Source organism: Astyanax mexicanus, chromosome 1, assembly GCF_023375975.1.
Source record: "Astyanax mexicanus isolate ESR-SI-001 chromosome 1, AstMex3_surface, whole genome shotgun sequence".
Classification (NCBI taxonomy): domain Eukaryota; kingdom Metazoa; phylum Chordata; class Actinopteri; order Characiformes; family Acestrorhamphidae; genus Astyanax; species Astyanax mexicanus.
This window is the reverse complement of record NC_064408.1, coordinates 118202513-118226004: the sequence shown is the minus strand read 5'-3', so window position 1 is coordinate 118226004 and position 23492 is coordinate 118202513. Positions and strand designations below refer to the sequence as shown.

Genomic DNA, 23492 nt, shown 5'->3' with positions numbered 1-23492 from the left:
AATAACATATTTAAGCTGATATTAGCCAGTTAGAATCATTCCTAAAAGTGCTATCTGTGTTAGCATTACGTGTTGATGTGCTCCTCAGGCTGGGATGCCTCTGGGATGGGCTTTGTTGGGTGGGTTTTTTGGGTAAATCCGATTAGCAGGGCTTCACCTCCTGACTCAAGCTCAGTGAGAGTGTGTGAAGGCAGGAGCAGCGTTTTTAAGTGTGTGTCCAGGGACTCGGTCACACGGCTGCAGGAGCCGAGCTGTATTTAGGCAGCAGATGGCTGTGTGTCGGCAGGAGGTGCGAATCTCTGCCTGCAGTGAGTGTGTGTGTGTGTGTGTGTGTGTTGTAGTGAGGTGAGTCTGGGTCCTGCTGGGCTGTGTAGAGGGAATAGTGAGGCTAGTGGGGTGAATTCTCCATCCTGTCTGTCTCAGTCTCTCTCTCTCACACACACACACACACACACACACACACACAGACACACACAGACACACACACAGACACACACAGCGAGAGAGAGGAAGAGGGAGCAGACTTGTGTGTGTGTGTGGTGGTGTCTGGGTGTCCGTTGTCAACAGGATGGAGGAAGGGTGTGTGCCGCTCTGCCAGTAACATGTGGATGATTCTTCTATTGCCATTTTTTTTACCTTCATAACTAAGAAAAATTTATTATTTAAATATGTATTTGAAGGCTGATGATGGCTGAACTTGAGATTATATAGATTTAATTTAATTTTTTTTTTGCAAACTGGTTTTGTGCAGATAGTATTACAAAGGATTCACTTAATTTTCACTCTTCACTTATTTTTTGCTATTTTTTGCTGATCTTTGCTGTTCTTACGGACATATTTCTGTATAACAGCCAAAAAATTGTTTTAGAAAATTTTGTTTGCACTCAATTTTCATTTCTATTACATTTCTATAAAATTCTAGAAAGACTATAAGGCGCACCGAATCATGAGGTGCATTGTGCGACACTAGTAAGGAACAGGGGTGTCGCCATGTTTTCCTTCTAATTCAGCTGGTCTCGACGCTGGGTGCATTAGCATTAGCAGCTAACCGCTATCTGCAGCTAGCGCTAATAAGTGCCGTACGACAGCGCTTCACTGAGAAACCCTGAGTGTTCCGGTAAGCCTAGCTTAGCTTGTTTTAACACGGTGAACACTAGGGCTGCACAATATTGTGCGGGAAAAATGACATTGCAAATATTTTCAAAGATATATATCGCAATATTAAGCAACGCAGGGCCCATAACATCACCAGCCCCGCCCCCACCCGTACGCTGTCTGGTGTCCGGACCGATCAAGAGCTGAGTCAGTGCTGAGCTCAAAACAGCAAATCAACAGTAATCTGCCCTTTAATCAGGCAGTCAAATGTTTTTAAAAAGAATTATAAAGATAAATAAGAACGTTTTTTCTGGGATTGAAAGCGTGAATTCAACTGTAACTGGAAATATCTGCGCCGCAAAACTGTGCTGGACTGAGGTGCACAGCTTTCGACACGTGCCCACTTTTACAAGCACGTGCCCAACCATGTGGATCAAGGCCATGCGACAGTTACCTTGTGTTAACTCCGTGCTCCCCCTCGCCCGCTTCTCAGGCAGCAGCAGCCTGTCACTCACACAGACACAGAGACAGCGCTGTGTATCTACTTCTTGTGTCAAGAATCAAAACATTACAGCATAACATGTTTGATTTAATTGCCTTAACAGACATCACACGTCCTGCGATGTGACTATCGCGCATGCACACATCGCGACGATGATGCTTAACCCTTGTGTGGTGTTCGGGTCTGTGGGACCCGTTTTCATTTTTCATCAAATTATACTAAAAAAATATTTTTTCTAACTCAAACTCATTGGCATTGACTCATTTTTTGTGAAAAACATACATCAAAACACATTTTCGACAAACACACACTGTACACCCCCCCCCCACACACACACACACACACATTTATATTACATACAGTATGTTTGGTCAAGGGCTAATAAACATTGCTTCATTTGTAAATTTGAAACTAAACAAATTTTCTACTCATATCTTGAGTTTAATTCATTTTCTTTTACATTTTATTAAAAAACTAATAAAAAAAAGAGTAGCACTTTTTGAAAGAAATGTAACATAAGAAAGGTAAAGGGCAAATATTAACCATGTAAGCTGTTTATATTGCTTGCAATTTAGGTGAAGCAAGCATGTGTAAAGCATTTTAATGTAGAATTGCTTAATTTTGCTGAATTAAATACAAGTAACAAAGTAAACGAGTAACAAAATTATGAACACCACACAAGGGTTAAATGGTATATGGCGCAGCCCTAGTAATAAAAAAGTATTTTAAGGAACAATTCCTCACAGAAATCACAGGTAGTGTGTGTCTACAAGTTTAAAAGAGAAGTTTGAAGTCTCATTGTTTGTGAGATTCCCACAAATAATATATTTAATTTAAGATTGAATCTATTTTATTTGCTTTTATTAATCCGAGAACCTGAAAGTTCCTTTAATTGAAGAATCAGCCGTGTATGTCTCCTCGGCAGGAGCAGAGGAGCTCAGAAGATGCTAAGCTGGAGAATATTGAGCTGACTGGCTTCTGTTTTGTTGTTTTGCTCTTCGCCCGGGTGCGGGATTTACTGATCTTTATCCGTCGTGAGCGAGCTGCTTTTAAATCCTCTTTATTAAATAATGCCAGTGTTTGTCTGTGTTTGTAAACGCACACCACTGAATTATGCACAGGCCGTGTTTTATCAGGCTGTGTGGTTTCGTGCCTTTATTAAAGCTTTCTGAATTGCCTTTGAAGAGGAGGCGGCTGGAAAAAGATGCTCTCACAAAGAGCCATTGTTGGAGGAGAGAGAAGAGAATATGAAATTTTCAAACGGAAATGTTGAAGCTAGAACTGTATTCTACTGACGCTGAGCAGCATGCAGCGCTGCGGTTCATCGTAAATAAAGTGTAGAACACTTCCTCTGAAAGTGATTTCAGTTTGGAGGTGGAAACAGGAGAAAAAGCTGTGTAAGAATGTTGGAATAAGCCAGAATATATCACTCACTATATCTCAGCCTCTGAGCTCATGAATAGAAATGTCCAGTAGGCTGTGACTGCTCAGCCTGAGCTCATGAATACTCACAAATCCCCTTGTTTAATATGCCACTGGCCACTTTATTAGAAACCCCACCTTGCTGGATTTTAATCTCTGGTGCAGGCATGTTGCCAAGTGGTTGCTGTGGTATACAGCTCTGGAAAAATAGAATGTAATCAAGATCACAAGCCATCAAATCAAGCTGAACTGCTTGGTGAATTTTTGCACCAGGAGCAAAGGCATAAAGTTATCCAAAAGCAGTGTGAAAGACTGGTGGAGGAGAACATGATGCCAAGATGCATGATTAATCAAAACTGTGATTAAAAACCACCAGGGTTGTTCCACCAAATTTTGATTTCTGAACTCTTAAAACTTTATGAATATGAACCTGTTTTCTTTGCACTATTAGCATTTTGCACTTTCTGCATATAAATAAATGCTCTAAATTACAATTTTTTTTTTTTTGGAATTTAAGAGAAATGTTTTCCGTAGTTTATAGAATTAAAAAACAATGTTAATTTTGCTCAAACATAGTGGGAAAATGCTATGGAAAGAGATGATCTTTTGTTTGCTGTGAGCTGTGGCTTTGTGGTTGATGCGGTATCCTATATGGGTGGTTAGGTTTTACTGATGTATTTGTATCATTAAAAAAAAGACGTAGAAGAGTGAACAAATCGTTTCACTCTGTTTGATTCTATGAAAACAGTTCTTTATTAGAAACCATACATTTCTGGGTTAAAACTTTGGTGCAAGCATGTTGCCAATGTGTTGCTGTGGTACCCTATGTGGTTGGTTTGGGTGTTACTAGTGTGTTTTAGTATTTTTGTTATCACAAATAGTATTTTATTCTATTTTATTCATTCCTGTGGGAAAATGCTATGGAAAAAAATGATCTTTGGTTTGTTGTGAGCTGTGGCTGTGTGGTTGCTGTGGTATCCTTTATGGGCGGTTGGGTTTATTGATGAATTTGTATCATTGAGGCAAAATAAGAGTAGACAAATATTTCCATCCTGTTTAATCCTATAAAAACAGTTCTTTACTAGAAACCATTCCTTTCCGGGTTGCAACTTTGATGCAAGCATGTTGCCGTGTGGTTGCTGTGGTACCCTATGTGGTTGGTTGGGGTTTAATGGTGTGAAAAGCAGCCTATTCATTTCTATGGTGCAAATGCTGTGAGCTATGGCTGTGTGGTTGCTGTGGTATCCTAAATGGGTGGTTGGGTTTTGCTTGTAAATTTGTATCATTAAGGCAAATCTTTTTACCCTGTTTAATCCTTGCAGATTAACCACAGTTAATACAAGTAAAAAACGAGCGTAATTTGCATCCTATTCAAATCCAAACAAAACTTCTGTAAAAAGTTATGCAGTGACAAAATAATGCAGATAACATGCAAAAAAAGCCCCATTGAAAATAACTGATCTACAGATTTACAGAAAATCTCTTGATTACTTGCCACCAGACATTAAATGATAAGCCCTAATATTCCCTATGAATTTCTAATTAAGCATTAAGCAAATGCTAATTCTGAATGCATATAGCTAACTTGCTACACGTTGCAGATTATGTGCTGGTACTGTTTCCTGTCTTTTGGTTATAGACTCTTTATAATTGCTATAGGTAACACCCATTATATACTGAATAAAACATACTGTAATATCACACATAGCGATGTATAGTGCACCAGTCAGTTGTGTATCACGCACCTGGATTTAGGTTGTGTTGGTGTGTTTTTGGTATCGTGAGGGAGCAAAAAATGTGCCTTGCGCAACTTGAAATGCGGAAAACGCTGAACTAATTCTGAACTAATTCTCTTAAATAATCATAGGTGTGTTTTAGGCGTAACGTGAAATAAACCAACCATTGTGCTAGATGTCATACCCTTTAAGAGCCAGGTGCGCTCTGACTTTGGCACGTTCGGATCTTAACATGTGCCAAGCGCATGCTCCTGCATAGCTAAGATAGGATTGGACGGCTGACTGTTGACTGTTGTCAGGGTTTTAATCAGTCAGTGGAGCTCCTGCATTTCCCACCGGAAATCAAGATAGAAACACGCCAGCAATGTACCTGAACAAACCTCAAACTCTGATGCTATTTTAACAGCGCAGTCGCAAGATGTGAAAATAGACTGTTGATGGGGTGTAAAATAGCAATGAGCATTGAGACGTGCCCTGCGCAGAGTGTACAATGGTGCCGATAGTGTGATATCACAGTATTGATACTCATAACATTGTCACATTGTCTTCTCCTATATTAATGCCTCACGTTGTTCTACATTAATAAATCATTTCCTCTCTTGTTTCCTGTCAGCTCTGAGAGGAGTCCGTCAGACTTCGAGCCCTATCACCTGAAGCTGGAGGAGTGTCTCAGCGCCGACCACGTCCCCACCCCGGAGCACATCCAGGGCTACGTCAAGAAAGTAAGTCGCTCTTTTTTTGTCGTAGCGCCTCAGAGCCACACACACAGCCGTTCTGTATCAGATCCAGACGCGCTGTCCATACCAATGAGTGTAGAACAGTAATCTGAGTCCGCGGCGTCATCATTCATCCGCCGAATGGATTGATATTGGAAAGCACGGGGCCAGTATGGTTCAGTATCTGCGTGAACCCGCCGCTCTGATGTGCATATCTTCAGCATTATTAATCTCAATGAACCGTCGGCACATCAATCTTCCTTCCCCCCGCATCACAAAAAAAAAAGAAAAGAAATAAATAAATGAAAAATAAAGGCGGAAATGATTCACTGGCCCGACGGAGGAATTACTATCACCCCCGACGAGCGATAGAGGAGCGCTTTCTTATCTCCGCAATTTCATTTGCCTTATTGCTGGAGAATATAATGACGGGACCCTGGGCGTAAATGTTCAATATGTATTAAACAATGCAATTGGAAAGGACGGGCCCTGTTCCGCGGTTTAATTTTCGACAGAATAAACTGCCGCATCCCGCCAGAGTGATTCTCCTGCTGTCGGCCGAGGCATCGGGCGGAGATAGCGGCGGCGGCCACTGAGGCCTCGGGCCGGCTTTTATTAAAGCGGCAGAATGGAAAATGGCGTCATTAGCATTCCTTGACAGATAACAATTCAATTTCATTTGATGAGAATTCAAATATTGGCCTCCGAATGCTAACCGACAATAAAGGGGCAGATGCGCATGGTCGATTTTTTTTTCCTCAGCCGCGCTGAGAGCATGCCGAGGCCGGGCGCGACCGCAGCCATTCTAATCAGACGTCGTTAATACCGGCCGGCCCAGCCCGGGGGGAGGGAGGGAGGGAGGGATGGATGGAGGGAGGGAGGGGCGGCGGGGCCGGTAAATAATTGTTTTGGACACTGTGCGATCGTCTGGAATTTTGTGGGCTGTTTTTCATGCTTGACGTTTTTAATATGAGCAGAGCTGGCAGCTTTATTCCAACACAGTTAGCCTTCGCTACATAACCGTACTTGAAAACTGTATAAACCTGTTATAATACCTGACATAATGATGTTACGTAAAAAGGGCTACAAATAAAGCTTGATGTTTTGTTTTATTTGATTTACAGTGGCTTGCAAAAGTATTCATTCCCCTTGAACTTTTTCACATTTTGTCACCTTACAAACACCTTAAAAACAACAAAGGGGGAAGTTCAAGGGGTATGAATACTTTTGCACTGTTTGGACATAGAACTTTGGGAACTTTTTGAGAACTGCTACCTTAGACTAACCTTAGATTAAAAGAAGGAACAAGAAACTTCAGTCTTGTTCCTTCTCCATAATTTCATTTTTCATGCCTCAGTTTAGTAGGATTTTCTACACTGAACCTGAGCTTTCACACCAAAACACTCTGAATTACCTTGTTTAAATCTCAACAACTTACACACAAATACTGAAAAAGTGGTGAAATTTCACTTGAAAACGTCAATTTTTGGCTTTTCCCCTTTACCTTAGCAGGCGACAATCAATATTTTCTATCCGATGTATTTAACTGGAGCATTGGAGCTAATGTAATTAACAAGTTAATAAATAGAGCCATTCTTTTAGCATGGTGGGCTAACACTTTTCAAATAGGCTTTAGTTTTACATGGTTTCTGACACAGTCTGACAAAAGCTCCTAAAAGAAATTAGCAAAATGTAACTCTTGCTCTTCCTTTCCTGGAATGGTCCTGAAACATTGCCAGTTTCATCATATTGTTTTTTTTTATTTTAGGATCATATTGCAAAAAAATGGCAAAATAAATTCATCTTAAACCCTATCCGGACGGGATTAGTTTCTCAGGGGGTCCTGGGGTCATTTTCCCTTTTTTAATGTGATTTTATTCCCGTCTGAAACGACCATGTACGTGTTTTTCTCAGACGTCCTCTGAGAGAAAATTACAGGCTGAATTATCTACTGTTTTTTGCTGCACTCCTCCTCGTGGTCCTCCGGTAATTTTAGTCCAGTCTGGATCCACATCTCTGAGTTTTATCACCTCGTGTTTAATAAAATAGCTATCTTACCACTGCTGTGCACCGTAATTACACTGTGGGTGCGCGTTTCCACAAAGATCCACGTAAAAACACAACAGCAAGTGGAAATGGAGGAGCTACTGAACATAGGCCTGTCGTACAATAAATATGACCTGAATCATTTTTGATAACCGTGACATCGTCTATTGTGTTTATTTGTAAGTTTGTTCACATTGATAACAGTGAACAGTATTGTAGCCCATCATGCTTCAGTAACTATGACTCCATGCACACAGTGTGAACTAAAGTAGTTGAAAAAATAAGTATATCATTCCTAAACTATTTAAAATTAATTATTTGTAAAAAAAATTGGCTGTCTTTAAAACATGTATAATTTCTTTTTTATTCTTGTCTGTTATCATTATGTCAGTGTCTTAAAATGACAAAAATGACAATATATCGTCCACAAAAAAGTCTTATCGTGACAGGCCTAACTAAATGTGATGTCATGTGACCAAGAAAGCCAAAAAATGAATCCCGTCTGGACAGGGCTTTAGATTCCTACTCTTAATAGTAATTATCATTTATCTCAATAGTTTTAATTTCTGGGATAATACATCATCCAAACAAAATATTTATTGTGACAGGCCTCGAGTGTTGTACTTAGACTGTGATCTGGTGCATTTCTTTCTACCTCCAGCAGATCCAGGACGCAGCAGATCAGGGCATTGTGTTCGCTGGCTTCATCCAAGAGCCCGCCGGCCTGCACCCCCACACGGCAGGACGAGCAGATGGAGGCGAGCCATCGCTGTCTCTACACTCCAGCCCCAGCTCGCTCCGCGGCTCCGAGCTCACGGCCAGTCCCAGCCACCAGGGCGACCCCGACCAGATAGCTGAGAGCGGGCTGGAGGACTGGGGCAGCCACACGGAGTCCGAGGCAGTGAAAGCATCGAGAGAAGCAGGTGGAGACGCCCTATCAGACGGCACCTCCATCGCATTAACACCGGAGCCTTCAGAGGGTCTGGAAGATACGCCGGTGCACAACAACAACAAGGCCAAAGACGCTGAAAAACTGGGCAGACCATCCGTCGCCAGGAGTGGTGAGAAGTTTATCTTATTTTTATCTTAGTTTTTGATGTCTTATTTATTGGTGTACATCAGTAATTCAACTCCTTATACTCTAAGGACCCATTAGCAAGTCCAGATGTCCATTAGTCAGTCTTGTAATTACAAGTCTTACCCCAGTAGTTTAATTAGTAGTTAAAAAAAATGACCTAATGGAATGTACACTGAGATGCCAAAAGTCATGCCGTGCTCCCTGAAAACTAAAAAAATGCTACAATGAAACTGAAACACCTGTCATTTTAGTGTGGGAGGTTTCATCATGGCTAATTTGGAGCAGCCTGAGTGTCAATCTTCATTAATTGCACATTGCACCAGTAAGAGCAGGGTGTGAAGGTTCAATTAGCAGGGTAAGAGCACAGTTATCCTCAAAATATTGCAATGCACACAACATTACGGGTGACATACCAGAGTTGGTGCACATCTTGCTGGCGCATCTGTGACCAAGACAGCAAGTCTTTGTGATGCATCAAGAGCCACGGTATCCAGGGTAATGTCAGCATACCACCAAGAAGTACTAACCACATCCAGCAGGATTAACTGTGGACGCTGTAAGAGGAAGCTGTCTGAAAGGGATGTTCGGGGGCCAACCCGGATTGTATCCAAAAAACATAAAACCACGGCTGATCAAATCAGTCCGTCACCACAATAAATTATTGTGCTCTAAAACCAGGTGTTTCAGTTTCATTGTCCAACCCCTGTATGTAAGATATGAATGAGACATTAAACCCCTCCCCCAACACACCGTCCACTGTGGGCGGTAAGACACGTAATGCTGTAAATCAGCATATGTTGTACCTAAAACATACAGATGTGGGCATTTCTAAGCCATACCCTTAGTTAATACTTCACTATCAGTGTACTTACTACTGTCCCATGACAATTGGCATGTCAGTGCCTTAGTGTGCTGTCTTAAAACACAGTAAATTCACCAGAAATATTTAAATAATAAGCCCAGGGTTGCCAAAACAATAAAAACATATTCTTTTGAACATTTAACAGATTAATTGTGTGATTTATGGAAGTTATGAAGTGAAGAGTGTGAAGAATACAAGTTGAGACCCACCAGTGGTTCCAAGGTGTTTAAGCGACTACTACTATGGCAATGACTGTAAGGCTAATTAGTTGATTAATTGATTAGTTGAAATTAACTTGATAGTTACCGTATTTTTCGCATTTTAAGAGGCAAGAGATTATAAGGCGTACTATTAATAAACGTCCCACAAACCTTGTTTTAACACAGTCAACACGCACACTACAGTCCAAAAATACTCTCCTGTAGAAGCTAGCACTTAGCATGGTTAGCGGGTAATGCTAATGCTGCTCCAGCAGTGCAAGCTGGGGTAAGCAGCAGGTTACATGGCAATAATGCTCACCTCTGAACGGTGAACGAGCTAGCGCTTAGTGCTGGGGTTATTGTGTAACGCTAATGCTGCTCCAGCAGTGCTTGCCGGGGTTAGCAGCAGGCTACAAACCAATAATACTCACCTCTGAACGGCAAAAGAGCTAGCGCTTAGCATGGTTAGTGGCTTATACTAATGCTAGTGGCTAAAACTTCAGCAGAGTGGCTTTACTGCTCCTTACAACCTGACATTAACCGGAAAATTAAAGGATTTTATGTGTTAAAAATACTGTAATTCTTAAGTTAAACCAAGTGTTCTAAAGCAGGGCAAACTCTAAAATGTAGAGCAGAGGTATATCCAGGACCTCGACTGAGAAATTCTGCTGCAGTTAATCTTAGTCTTCAAGTTTTCTGTTTGTTTCTAAACTTCTGACGCTTGTGAGCTCTTACAGTCCCGGGGTGTCGAGCTTTCAGAAACATCTTTCCCTTCAAAATATCTCATTTCAGAAAGAAAAAAATCTTTTTCTGTGGAAGTGATTACGAGGAGAGATGATCCGCCCAATCCTCTGTCTTCAGGGAAGCTCTTTGATGTTCCAGCATTAGATGATGAGACCTTCTATTATTCTCCAACTTCTGAAGTGCAGATTATGGAGCATCGCGTACTGTTAGCATCTATTCGCCCTGCTGCTTCCTCAGCGTTCAAAACCCTTAATTCCCCACTAAATGTACTGTTGCTCGTCGGACGCACGCACACAATGGCTGGAAGAATGGAAAGCAGCCTTGGCGTTTCCAGCAAACACACAGCGGGTTTTAGATAGGGCTTTGTTCAGCCTGTTTTTTTGTGTAGAAACCAGATGGCAGTAATCGTCCTTGCCGTTTGTGAACGAGTCGCGGAGATTCCTTTTCTTTTTTTTTTCCAGAAAACATGGCATTGTGCGCGCCGTATGCCGCGCCGAGTGAACCGGGCGTGCTGGGACGCTCGCGGTGGCAGCTTGGGGTCCATCTGGAAGGGGAGGCGTCGGCTCCGGGAGCAGAGCGATCCCGCTGCTGCCACCGGCGGCCCACACACTCCACCGATCCGGCCCGAGCAGCGGCGCCGCGACCCCTGCCAAAAGCTGCTGTCAATCAGCGCCGCACAGCGTTATCTTACAGCAGTACTCCTGAACCCAGCCCACAGGTTCATCCACACAGCTGCTGCCTCTGCTCTCTGCTCCTCCAGCACAGTCCTGTGATTTCCTGCTCAAGCCTTTTTAACACAGTGCTGGATTTGTGGGATTTTTACAATCAGCCGTTCTAACTTATTTCAGAATGAGGTGATTTATTCACTTAAACATCACAGCTAATTGTTAAATTTGGGAAGAAAATCCACTAAAGTCCATTTAAACAAAACAAAGCTAGCTGTTATATTGCAGTTAGTTGTTAAATTAGGTGAAAAATCCACTTAAATATCACAACTAATTGCTACATTTGGTGAAACATCCACTGAAATCCACTTAAACATCACAGCTAGTTGTTTAACTGTGGTGAAAAATCCACTAAAATCTACTTAAACATCACAGCTAATTATTACATTTGTTGAAAAATCCATTTAAACACCACAGCTAATTGCTAAATTTAGTGAATACTCCAGTAAAATCCACTTAAACATCACTGGCAATTGCTAATTTTGGTAAAAAAAAAAAAAAATCAATTTAAACACCACAGCTAATTGCTAACTTTCCTTAAAATCCACTTAAACACCACAGCTAATTGTAGTATTGGTGAAAAATCCACTGAAATCCAATTAAACACCACAGCTAATTGTTACATTTGGTGAATAATCCACTTAAACATCACATCTAATTGTTACATTTCACAAAAAATCCACTGAAATCCCATTAAACATCACAGCTAATTGCTAACTTTGGTGTAAAATCTTTAAACGAATTGTTAAAATAGGGTATTTATCAACTTAAACCTTCAAACTAATTGATAAAATTGGGTATTTATCAACTTAAACCTTCAAACTAATTGATAAAATTGGGTATTTATCAACTTAAACCTTCAAACTAATTGATAAAATTGGGTATTTATCAACTTAAACCTTTAAACTAATTGTTAAAATTGGGTATTTATCAACTTATACCTTCAAAATAATTGGTAAAATTGGGTATTTATCAGCTTAAACCTTTAAACTAATTGTTAAAATTGGGTGTTTATCAGCTTAAACCTTTAAACTAATTGTTAAAATTGGGTATTTATCAACTTATACCTTCAAAATAATTGTTAAAATTGTTACCTTGTTACCTTGTAACCTGTAATCTTCTTACTTTTAACTAGTAAGTTTGGCGATTTCAACACTTAACCCTTCTGACTAATTGCTGAGTTTAGTGGTTTTCCCGTTGGGGAAAGCTACTTTCCATGTAGGAAAAGTGAAATCAGCAGAGACTCTTTCTCCCTCGTTAAGGAGCTGACTCTGAATTTCCACACGTACTTCGGATATCCGTATCCTACTTTCAGCTGCTTTCAAAAGCAGAAATCCTTTTTTGTTGGAAGTTGTAGATGCTGTGATCCAGCTGTCTGTTCAGTATGGTTGTTGCTGTGTCAGCCACAGAGACAGCTGTGATTGGTGGAGTGTGTTCATGTAGTCTGAGAAATGCACCAGAGCACTGCTTAGTGTGGAGGAGGAGTTTTAATGTAAATGTGTAATGCAATTGAAAACCTAAATACAGGAGAACTCTGAACATGTATCAGTCTCTGATTTTGCTATTTATAGGTTTATATTTGATCAAAATGAACATTGTTGTTTTATTTTATAAAATCTATCTATCTATCTATCTATCTATCTATCTATCTATCTATCTATCTATCTATCTATCTATCTATCTATCTATCTATCTATCTATCTATCTATCTATCTATCTATCTATCTATCTATCTATCTATCTATCTATCCCTTACAAAACAATCTATCTATCTATCTATCTATCTATCTATCTATCTATCTATCTATCTATCTATCTATCTATCTATCTATCTATCTATCCCTTACAAAACTATCTATCTATCTATCTATCTATCTATCTATCTATCTATCTATCTATCTATCTATCTATCTATCTATCTATCTGTCTATCTATTGGGGGGAAACTGTACTGTAATTGAAAGGAGGCTCTAGAATCCAATAGGGAGCCTAATAAGATACATTAGGTTGGGTATGGAGGTTCTACAGGTTCTATATGGGGTCCTGCACCTCATTTACCCACTGATGTTGCAGCTGGGCCTGAAGATCCTGCTCTACACTCACAGGTTGCAGAAGCTGCACAATCATAGCTGGTCTTATTAAATCTCAACTGGTGATTAATCAGGCCAAAGAATGGCTGCAATCTGGAGGAGACATTAAAACAATAAAGAGAATTAGTACATTCCTTTTGTGTATTTCAAGCTGCACAAGGTGTACTTTTCCCGTTGTTACGATAGCAAAGACACACTGACACACCTTTAATCAAGCTTAATGCTCTGAAGATACAAACGTGACAAGTCAGAGCTCATCTGGCTCTTTAAGGGGAATGTGAGGCAACTGGCACATTTATTATATGTTACGCCCAAAGCACACTAATGAAAAATTAAGAGAATTAGTACATGCCTTTTGCGCGCTGCGATACCAAAGACACACCGACACGCCCTAAATCCAGTTGCACCAGCTGCATTTGACTGGTGCGCTATAGATCTCTAAAATGGGGCCTATAGAGTTTTTCACAGGGTCTTAGAGAGTTTCCCAAGAAAATGTGATGAAGCCCACGTGACTTCGGTATTAGAGTTCGGACACGAGGTCACTAATGACAAATGAGATAAAAACAGAAATGAAGTGGTGTTTTGCTGAACCACAGCAGCTGGTATGTCGGGCCGGCCGTGTTGTCAGAATGTTTTATTGAAACCTATTTATGGTTTGACGTGCTCTCGCTTGGAAGCGCATCATGTCCAAATATTCGCAAAGTTCTAAGCCCCGGAGAAGACAGAGGTCAGGACCTGGGGGATTTATTTAGCAATGTGTTTGTGTTGATTGAAATAGTTCAGATGGAGAGGATTAGGCAAGCGGCTGATGGAATGTCGTGTTCTCTGGCGGAGCTGTGTGTTGATGCGGAGTTGCTGTGACCCCGTCACGGAGATGATTGCTGATCAGACGGAGACGCTGGGAGATGTGAAGGCTTGTAATTGCGCTCATGTGCTTGTCTGCTTGTTTGCAGCAGCATGTCGGCACTTACAGTACAGGCTCTCCTCAGAAAGGTAGCTACGCTAACGTCGGGCCGCGCTTCGTCATCTGACTCCTTTCATGTTCGGAGAGGCGCAATCTTTCCAACACTGCCAGAATCATTTCTTTTGATCCGAATAAGAGATGATTATAACGGGTATGATAACCGGTAAGCAGTGTGATTGGGAAATTAACCCTGTAAAATGCAAGAGACGGTATTACTAGCGCAAAAAGTCAGTAATTCAGTTGAAATGTGAAACTATATACAGTATTATATAGATGTATTAAACACAGAGTGATCTATTTCAAGCGTTTATTTCTTTTAGTGTTGATTGATGATTATGGCTAACAGCCAATAAAAACCCAAAAATCAGTGTCTCAGAAAACTAGAATATTATATAAGACCAATTGGTACTTTTGGCAGTGTGGGCAGTGTGCCAAATCCTGCTGGAAAATGAAATCCGCATCTCCATAAAAGTTAGCAGTCAGTCACTTTAGACTTTTAGATAAAACACAGTGGATCAACACCAGCAGATGACATATCTCTCCAAACCATCACTGATTGGCTAAACTTCACACTAAAACACAAAATTCACAAAATTTACTGATGGTTTACTGATTGGTTTGACAGTCTTTAGCTTAGATAGATAGATGGAGGGAGGGAGGGATGGATGGATGGATGGATGGATGGATGGATGGATGGATAGATAGATAGATAGATAGATAGATAGATAGATAGATAGATAGATAGATAGATAGATAGATAGATAGATAGATAGATAGATAGATAGATAGATAGATAGATATGTGAATACCCAATCATGAGTACATGTATTTGAATGTAAGTGAGGTTGGGGAAGTGATAGCGTAAAGAATTAAGAATTAAAGTGGTTGAATAATGTCCGTATGGTGTGACTGGGTTAAACTCAGTCGGCAGCAGCATCCCGTTCCCAGTGAATGCATCACGCATTCACTGTGGCATTGTTTCGAAAAGCTTCTGCAATGTTTTCACAAGATTTATTTTAATCCAGTGTTGCATTAATTAATTTTTCATCAAGATCTTGCAGCAGCATTGATGATGGTAGAGTCTGACCACTGCACAAAGCAGCTCTTCTCCATCCAGCACATCCCAAAGATTCAAAGATTCTCAATGAGGTTAAGATCTGGACTCTGTGGAGAACTCTCTCTCAATCCATGTGTGAAAATGATGATCTCATGCTCCCTGAACCCTGAACTCTTTCACTATTCCAGACTCTTGAATCCTGACATTGTCATCAGGGAAGAATTGCATAATCCATTGATGGAATAACCTGGTCTATATTCAGTATATTCAGGTAGTCAGCTGACCTCATTCTTTCAGCACATACTGTTGCTGAACCTAGACCTGACATTGACTTTTTTGTTGTTTGTGCTGTTTGCTGAACTCCTGCTTTATTTTAAAAAAGTTGTAACTTTTTTTACGCGGCTCTTAGCGGGAGCTGCTGCTGCTGCGTTGGACGTTGGTGGTGTGTTGGTGATATATGTGCAGCTGGTCGTGGGACGAGGAGCTGTGAATTTACTGCCTGCCTGTCACATCGCTCATCCAGAGCTGAGGAGAAATTACAATTAATGATTCATACTGCCTGACTGTATGTTTGACAGGGAAGCGTGGCGAGCGAGGCATGACGGCTTTCTGATCGTCTCTCTCTCTCTCTCTCTCTCTCTCTCTATGTGTGTGGGAGGGTGAAAAACATCCTGTTCTCTCATTTGCTTTGCATTGGTCCTGAGAGAGAGAGAGAGAGAGACAGTAAATGGCTTGGCGCAGCGAGTGGCAACCCGAGCGTCCGCTGCCAGAGCCAGAGTGCATCTGTATTTATCTTTTTGGTCAAATAGCCATTAGTTTTTATATAGATTTAAAAGCAGAGCGGCCGACCGGGGCCGGCTCCATGCGCACAAACAAACAAATTCATCATTGCCTATTTGAACCCATTAGGTGCACTTTCTTTCAGACGGAAAAGCTAATTTGCTGTCCTGCAGCATCGGAACATTGCTGAATAAAAAGGGGACGGGTGGTCACCGGCGTCCGCGGCGTCTGCGGCGGCCCAGCCCCCCTTTAAGCACCCACTCCAGCTAACTCCGCATCCACTGATTTAACTAATTAGCCGCCCTCCCTTCCCTCTGGAAATGTGATCAATTAATTGCCGAAGCGCATCCTGAGAGCCGGCGCTGGAACAGGACGCAGCTGCCCAGAGCATAATTGAATAGCGATGAACCGGAGCCGCGGACCTGGTCGCGCCGAGCGCCGCTAGCATGCCTATTATTGAATATTTCATGCTCTTTGGCTCCACCGGCATAGAGGGCACCTTTAACATCTCTGTAAGAGGTTTCTAATAGGTTGCAACCAGGCGCCCTCACGCCAGAGCACTAGCATATGCACCATCCTTCATTTGCACTGCTTTGTACACTGTTTATTATGGTCATTCCAACAGATACAGACAGATTTCATAGAAAGAGTCAAGCTTGCTTGCTTGGTTTTGAACCTTTATTGTTCTTTGTTTTGTCTTATTATCTGTTTGTTTGTTTGTTCCAGATTATTAATATCCCCCAAATCATTTACTGCAGTTAGTTGTAATAATATTCTGTAGGGAATGTAGAGAAATCCACAATTTGTAAATGAACAAACTAAAGTCTGTAAAACTGCAGTGAAAGAGTTTATAACTACAAAAAAGGATGTGAATTTAACTATAAACCAAACGAAACATATAGCAGAAGGAAGGCAGATGTGATAATGATGATAGTGTACAAATACTGAGTCATTTATAGTAGATGCTAAATAATTCCTATTAAAGTAGGTTATGAACAATTCATGATAGATGAATGAATAATTCATAGTGGATATTGAATCTTTTATAGTGAACACTAAGTAATCCATATCCAGTAGATTTTGAATAATTCATAATAGGTACTGAATAACTCATAGTAGATACTAAGTAATCCATAGTAGATTCTAAATAAGTCATAACAGATACTGAATAGCAAATAGTGGCTACTGAATAATCCGTAGTAGACTATGAAAAAATGCATAGTAGATACTGAATCATCTGTAATAGATACAGAATAATTCATAGTGAACACTGAAACATTTATAGAGGATACTTAATAATTCATAGTAGATACTAAAGAATTCATAGAAGATACTAAATAAATCATAGTAGATACAAAACCATATATAGTAGATACAAAACCATATATAGTAGATACAAAATAACTCCTAGTGAATACTAAATTACTTATGGAGGACCCGCAATAATCCATAGTAGATTCAAAATTAATAGTATATACTGAGTCATTTTTAGTGGACATTAAATAAATCTATAGTAGATACTGAATAATTCATAGTTGATACTGAATAATCTATAGTAGATACTGAATAAGCCATATTAGATAATGAATAATCCATAGTAGATACTGAATAACTCATAGTAGATACTGAATAACTCACAGCATATACTAAAAAACTAATAGTAGATACTGAATAACTCATAGTAGATACTAAATCATTCATAGTAGATACTGAATAACTCAAAGTAGATACTAAATAACTCATAGCATATACTGAATAATTCATAGTAGATACTGAATAGCTCATAGCATATACTAAATAACTCATAGTAGATATTGAATAACTCATAGCATATAATGAATAACTCATAGTAGATACTGAATAATTCATAGTAGATACTGAATAACTCATAGTAGATACTGAATAATTCATAGTAGATACTGAATAGCTCATAGCATATACTAAAAAACTAATAGCAGATACTAAATAACTCATAGTAGATATTGAATAACTCATAGTAGATACTGAATAACTCATAGTAGATACTGAATAACTCATAGTAGATACTGAATAATTCATAGTAGATACTGAATAATTCATAGTAGATACTGAATAGCTCATAGCATATACTAAAAAACTAATAGCAGATACTGAATAACTCATAGTAGATACTGAATAACTCATAGTAGATACTGAATAATTCATAGTAGATACTGAATAATTCATAGTAGATACTGAATAGCTCATAGCATATACTAAAAAACTAATAGCAGATACTAAATAACTCATAGTAGATATTGAATAACTCATAGTAGATACTGAATAACTCATAGTAGATACTGAATAACTCAAAGTAGATACTGAATAACTCATAGTAGATACTGAATAACTCATAGTAGATACTGAATAACTCATAGTAGATACTGAATAACTCATAGTAGATACTGAATAACTCAAAGTAGATACTGAATAACTCAAAGTAGATACTGAATAACTCATAGTAGATACTGAATAATCCATAGTAGATACTGAATAACTCATAGTAGATACTAAATCATTCATAGTAGATATTGAATAACTCATAGTAGATACTGAATAACTCATAGTAGATACAGACTAACTCACAGTAGATACTGAATCACTCGTAGTGGATACTAAATAATTCAGAATAATAGTAGGTACTGAATTAATTATAGTGGATATTAAGTAGACACAAAAAGTCATAATATATGTTAAATAGTTTGTAGTAGATGCAGAACAATTTGTAGTAGATACTGAACATTGTAGTGGATAACAACACTGATTGTCTTCCCCAGTTGCTGTAGGGTCATTTCACTGTCTAAACAAACCCACACAGCTCTCCTCACACAACACCATTAAGAGTCGTTGGGTAAGAGTAGAGTGATAATATTAAAGAGAATAATCGTGAGTGTGTTTGTGATGTGTTTAGACAGTATGTCTGTGGTGTACTTGTGAAAATCATACAGGGAGGATATGAAGGCACTATGAGGTGTTTCTCATGCTCTGTTTTAATGACTGTGTTTGGTTCCTCTGTGGTTCACAGGCGCTGAGCTTTTCGGGCTGTTTAACTACCCCGGCGGGCAGCGGAACCCACTGAAGTATTACACGGTGAAGGTGCCCCTGAGGGTCCAGCCGAGGGAGGGGGGAGTCCGTGCCGTCGAGGCCAACTGGCTGGATCACATGACTCAGCACTTTAACAGTGGGGCATCGCTGGTGGACGGGTACTTCCATCTGGGAAACGACAATGGTGAGATTTTCCATTAGTGCATTCAGAGGAAATTTGGGGGTCGGTAGAGAGAGAGAGAGAGAGAGAGAGATTTGGATGGTAAATCAAAATGGTAATGGTTGGAAAGAAAGACAAATGATTGTACTTGTTTACTCTATTAATATACAGCTCTGGACCATTTAAACATAATAAGTTTCTTTGATTTTACCAAATGAAAAACCTCTGGAATATAATCAAGAGGAAGATGGATGATCACAAGCCATCAAACCAAACTGAACTGCTTGAATTTCTGCACCAGGAGTGTAAAGCATAAAGTTATCCAAAAGCAGTGTGTGAGACTGGTGGAACATGCCAAGACACATAAAAACTGTGATTAAAAAACAGGGTTATTCCACCAAATATTGATTTCTGATCTCGTTTGCTTTGCATTTTTTGAGGTCTGAAAGCTCTGCATCGTTTTTTGTTATTTTTCAGCCATTTCTCATTTTCTGCAAATAAATGCTCTAAATGACAATATTTTTACTTGGAGTTTGGGAGAAATGTTGTCTGTAGTTTATAGAATAAAACAACAGTGTTGGTTTTACTCAAACATAAACCTATGAATAGCAAAACCAGAGAAACTGATTCAGAAACTGAAGTGCTCTCTTCGTTTTTTTCCAGAGCTGTATTTATGTATCAATTAGTACATCTCAAAACCCAAAGAACCTTGACAAGTAAATCTAATATCAGATGTTTGATTGCTTAAAGTGCCATCTTTACCTTTGTTACAGCTTTCATTTTACTTAGGAGACTTACTTTCACTGTTTATACCTCCTGCCCATGATCAAAAAGCATAACCAACTACCTAATCCGTTAAACTTGGTGGTGGGAGTATTCTAAGCGTTCTAAGAATATTTGGGAGATTTTTCCACATATTAAAATTTGAAGCTTCGTCAGATTCAGAAACATATTCAACACATTTAATAACGTTAAGGTCTGGGTATGATCCGTGGTCACTACATATTTTGTTATGTAGATGTTTTTAGACCTGAAGCGACAGTGTTGTCTACCAAGTCTTGCTGGTGGTTTTGAAGGTCCCCATTTCTTCTTATTTTAACCTTTTAATAAATTTTTAGATGGTGCGTTTAATGCCAGTGGGAAAACACATACTAACATTAAGGGCGAGTTACTAGGGAGAGAACTAAGGTTAGCATACCTGTCAAGTCTCCCGTTTTGGCTGGGAAACTACCGTAATTTACTCCTCTTTCCCGCCCTCCTCCCGTATTAGTATTTTCCCGTATTATATTAAGATTAAAAAATAAATATTATTGAGGAGACAGGGCACTGACCGCTCTGTGTCTCTTAACCAATCGTGGAGCCGGTTCAAGGAGAAAGTCCCGCCTTTCAGGAGAAACAGCCAATCAGCTTGCAAAGGAGAGTCAGTGTGGTGAAGCCCCTAGTCGCTGTGAGTTCAGGCAGCTAGTCGGAGCAGCTGATGTTAAAACATATCTGGATATTCAGCGATTTTTCTCAAAGAAGGATAGGCTAATCATGTAAACTGTGAAGAGATTTTTCTGATAGCTGCTTAAAATACTCCAAAATAAAACACACAGATTAAACCTTTTAAAATAAAAAAATTACAGCTTGTGACTCAGCTTAACTAAAATGTGGAGAGGACCGAAATTACCTGAACTGATCAGGGGTGGAGTGATCAAAAGAAAGAAGTATTAATTAAAAATTATTAATTGTGTAGGCCCCTTAGGACTAATTTTTACTGATGGAATATATCTGGTCCATTTCCTTTTAGTAAAAGCTCATGATACTATTTTTAGGTCACCAACAGTCATTTTGCAGAATTTGTGCACCCTTTGTTCAATTTTAAATCTATTAAATAAATAAAAAATATATAATACAAAAGAGTGCATTTATGGCAAAAAAGACATGAAATCTTAACTTTTTTTTAATATCTAGAAAAGGATTTTTAATTTGGCTGTATTAAAAGAATGACATATGTAGGAATGTCCACAACATTTCAGATTCTGATAATCTAATTGTAGTGTGTAAGTGGTTCACATGTGGTTATTTTCGTTGGGCTGGTGGGACGGCTTTAAGCGGACAGAGGAAAATATCCCTTATTTTTTAATCTAAAACTTGACAGGTATGGGTTAGCGTAGTGCTATCTAAGATTAGAAGCGAAATAGCTTACATTAGCATTGAGCTAGCTAGCGTTACTGGGGAGAAAACAAGGTTAGTGTAGAGCTAGCTTAGATTAGCATAGAGCTAGCTAACGTTAATGGGGAGAGAACTAAGGTTAGCAGAGTTATCATTAGGAAAAACACATACTAACATTAAGGGCGAATTACTAGGGAGAGAACTAAGGTTAGCATGGAGCTAGCTTAGATTAGCATAGAGCTAGCTAACGTTAATGGGGAGAGAACTAAGGTTAGCAGAGTTATCATTAGGAAAAACACATACTAACATTAAGGGCGAGTTACTAGGGAGAGAAATAATGTTAGCGTAGAGCTAGCTAACATTACTGGTGAGAGAACTAAGGTTAGCATGGAGCTAGCTAAGATTAGCATAGAGCTAGCTTACGTTAACGGGGAGAGAACTAAGATTAGCAGAGTTATCATTAGGAAAAAACACATACTAACATTAAGGGCGAGTTACTAGGGAGAGAAATAATGTTAGCGTAGAGCTAGCTTAGATTAGCATAGAGCTAGCTAACATTAGCATAGAGCTAGCTAACGTTAACGAGGAGAGCACTAAGGTTAGCAGAGTTATCATTAGCGATAGGCTATAGCTAACATTTGCGGTGAGCTAGCGAACCTGCTAACGTTCTGCATTAAAATGGAACAAAATTGAAAAAGAAAACTGCCAAAAAATGGGAAACATTAAGTTATAATTCTCAATACTGTAATTTATTTTTTTAAGTTATGACTACATTTTTGGGCCTTAAATTCTATTTATTCAGATCTTAAAGAGCATTAAATTTGACTTTTAAAATGGAGCAAGAACCCTGTCCCAAGCCGTCCTCTTGCCAAGAAAACACGGTACCACTTTATAATAAGACTACCTTTATAAAGGGGTTATAACTGGTTTACAATTAGTTTATTAATGGTTACTAATTAGGTTATAAATGCCTTAAAAATCATTAATAATCAGTTATAACACATACGTAGAAAGGGCAACAATGACCTGGTGTTTGCCAAATAGTGAACCCACAGCCATCTATATCGTTGCCCTTGCTAACTATGTGTTATAACTGATTATTAATGATTTTTAAGCATTTACAACCTAGTTATAAACCATTAATAAACTAATTGTAAACCAGTTACAAACCCTTTATAAAGGTAGTCTTATTTTAAAGTGGAAACACTTAACACCCGTGACTTTAGGCCTGTCACTGTTTTCCCTGAAAATTAACACCTCAGAACTCAAAGGCCTTTAATGTCAGTTTTGATTGAATGTTGATTGAATACGGTGTTTTCTCTTTGCTTTGTGCTTATGTAGGGCGCTGGTGTTGATCCCTTTTCTGCATTCTGTTCCACTGCTTTGCAAGTGATTATAACATTAAAATCATTAAGGTGTCTGCAAATGAATGTATCAGCAATTATAATAACATACAATTAACTCTGTGAAATTAGTGCACCCTGCTTTACTTTCTATCTCAATAATTAAACATTGCGCCGCTACGCCTTTTGAGATTAGGTTCACCCGAGTGCAGGCGGCCAGGAGCTCACAATGCATTTTCAATGTGCAATCAAAAAAAGCATCGGAAACAAAAGGTGTTATTTGAATGCATTTTCTATTAAAAAAGCTATTAAAAAATAGCTGAAATGTGTTCTTTTGAAATAAAGAAACATACAAGCAGTGCTTAAAATGTTATACACATTTCCTAACCTTTAAAAACACTTTTATTGTGGTTTTATTATTTCTGCTCTTTTTTCTATTAAATGTTTTATTGGTTTCAAAGTAAAAAAAAAAAAACAAGCAAAAAACATTTGCTGGTAGCACACCAAAGATAGTGAGCACCAGTGTTATACGCATTAAAAGATTCTATGAAATAAATAAAGCAATAAAAACAGGAGTATAATAAATATAACACGGCTACAAGTCGAACAGATTTAAATATTCAACTGCCTTGTCCTACATTTTATAGTAAAATGTATATTTTGGAGTAAAAAGAATAGGACACTCGTTCCATTAAAACATTTTCATTATTTTTTTTTTCATACAGTTAAAGATTTTAACTTTAATTTTACTTTCCA

At 39.0% G+C, this 23492-nt stretch overlaps 1 protein-coding gene and 1 long non-coding RNA gene across 3 annotated transcripts in view; both read left to right on the top strand.

The window, feature by feature from the left end:
* Positions 1-23492, top strand: part of LOC125784414 (uncharacterized) — a 182683-nt gene that overhangs the window by 91709 nt on the left and 67482 nt on the right. The window lies entirely within an intron of this gene.
* Positions 1-23492, top strand: part of LOC107196951 (raftlin) — a 181854-nt gene that overhangs the window by 106074 nt on the left and 52288 nt on the right. The window contains exons 4-6 of one of the 2 annotated variants that reach the window (XM_022679877.2): positions 5369-5477; positions 8182-8578; positions 19060-19263. In XM_022679877.2, coding sequence (XP_022535598.2) covers positions 5369-5477; positions 8182-8578; positions 19060-19263 — 710 coding nt within the window. Of the gene's footprint in view, positions 1-5368; positions 5478-8178; positions 8579-19059; positions 19264-23492 lie in introns of both variants that reach the window. The other variant, XM_022679876.2, reaches the window with a different exon arrangement.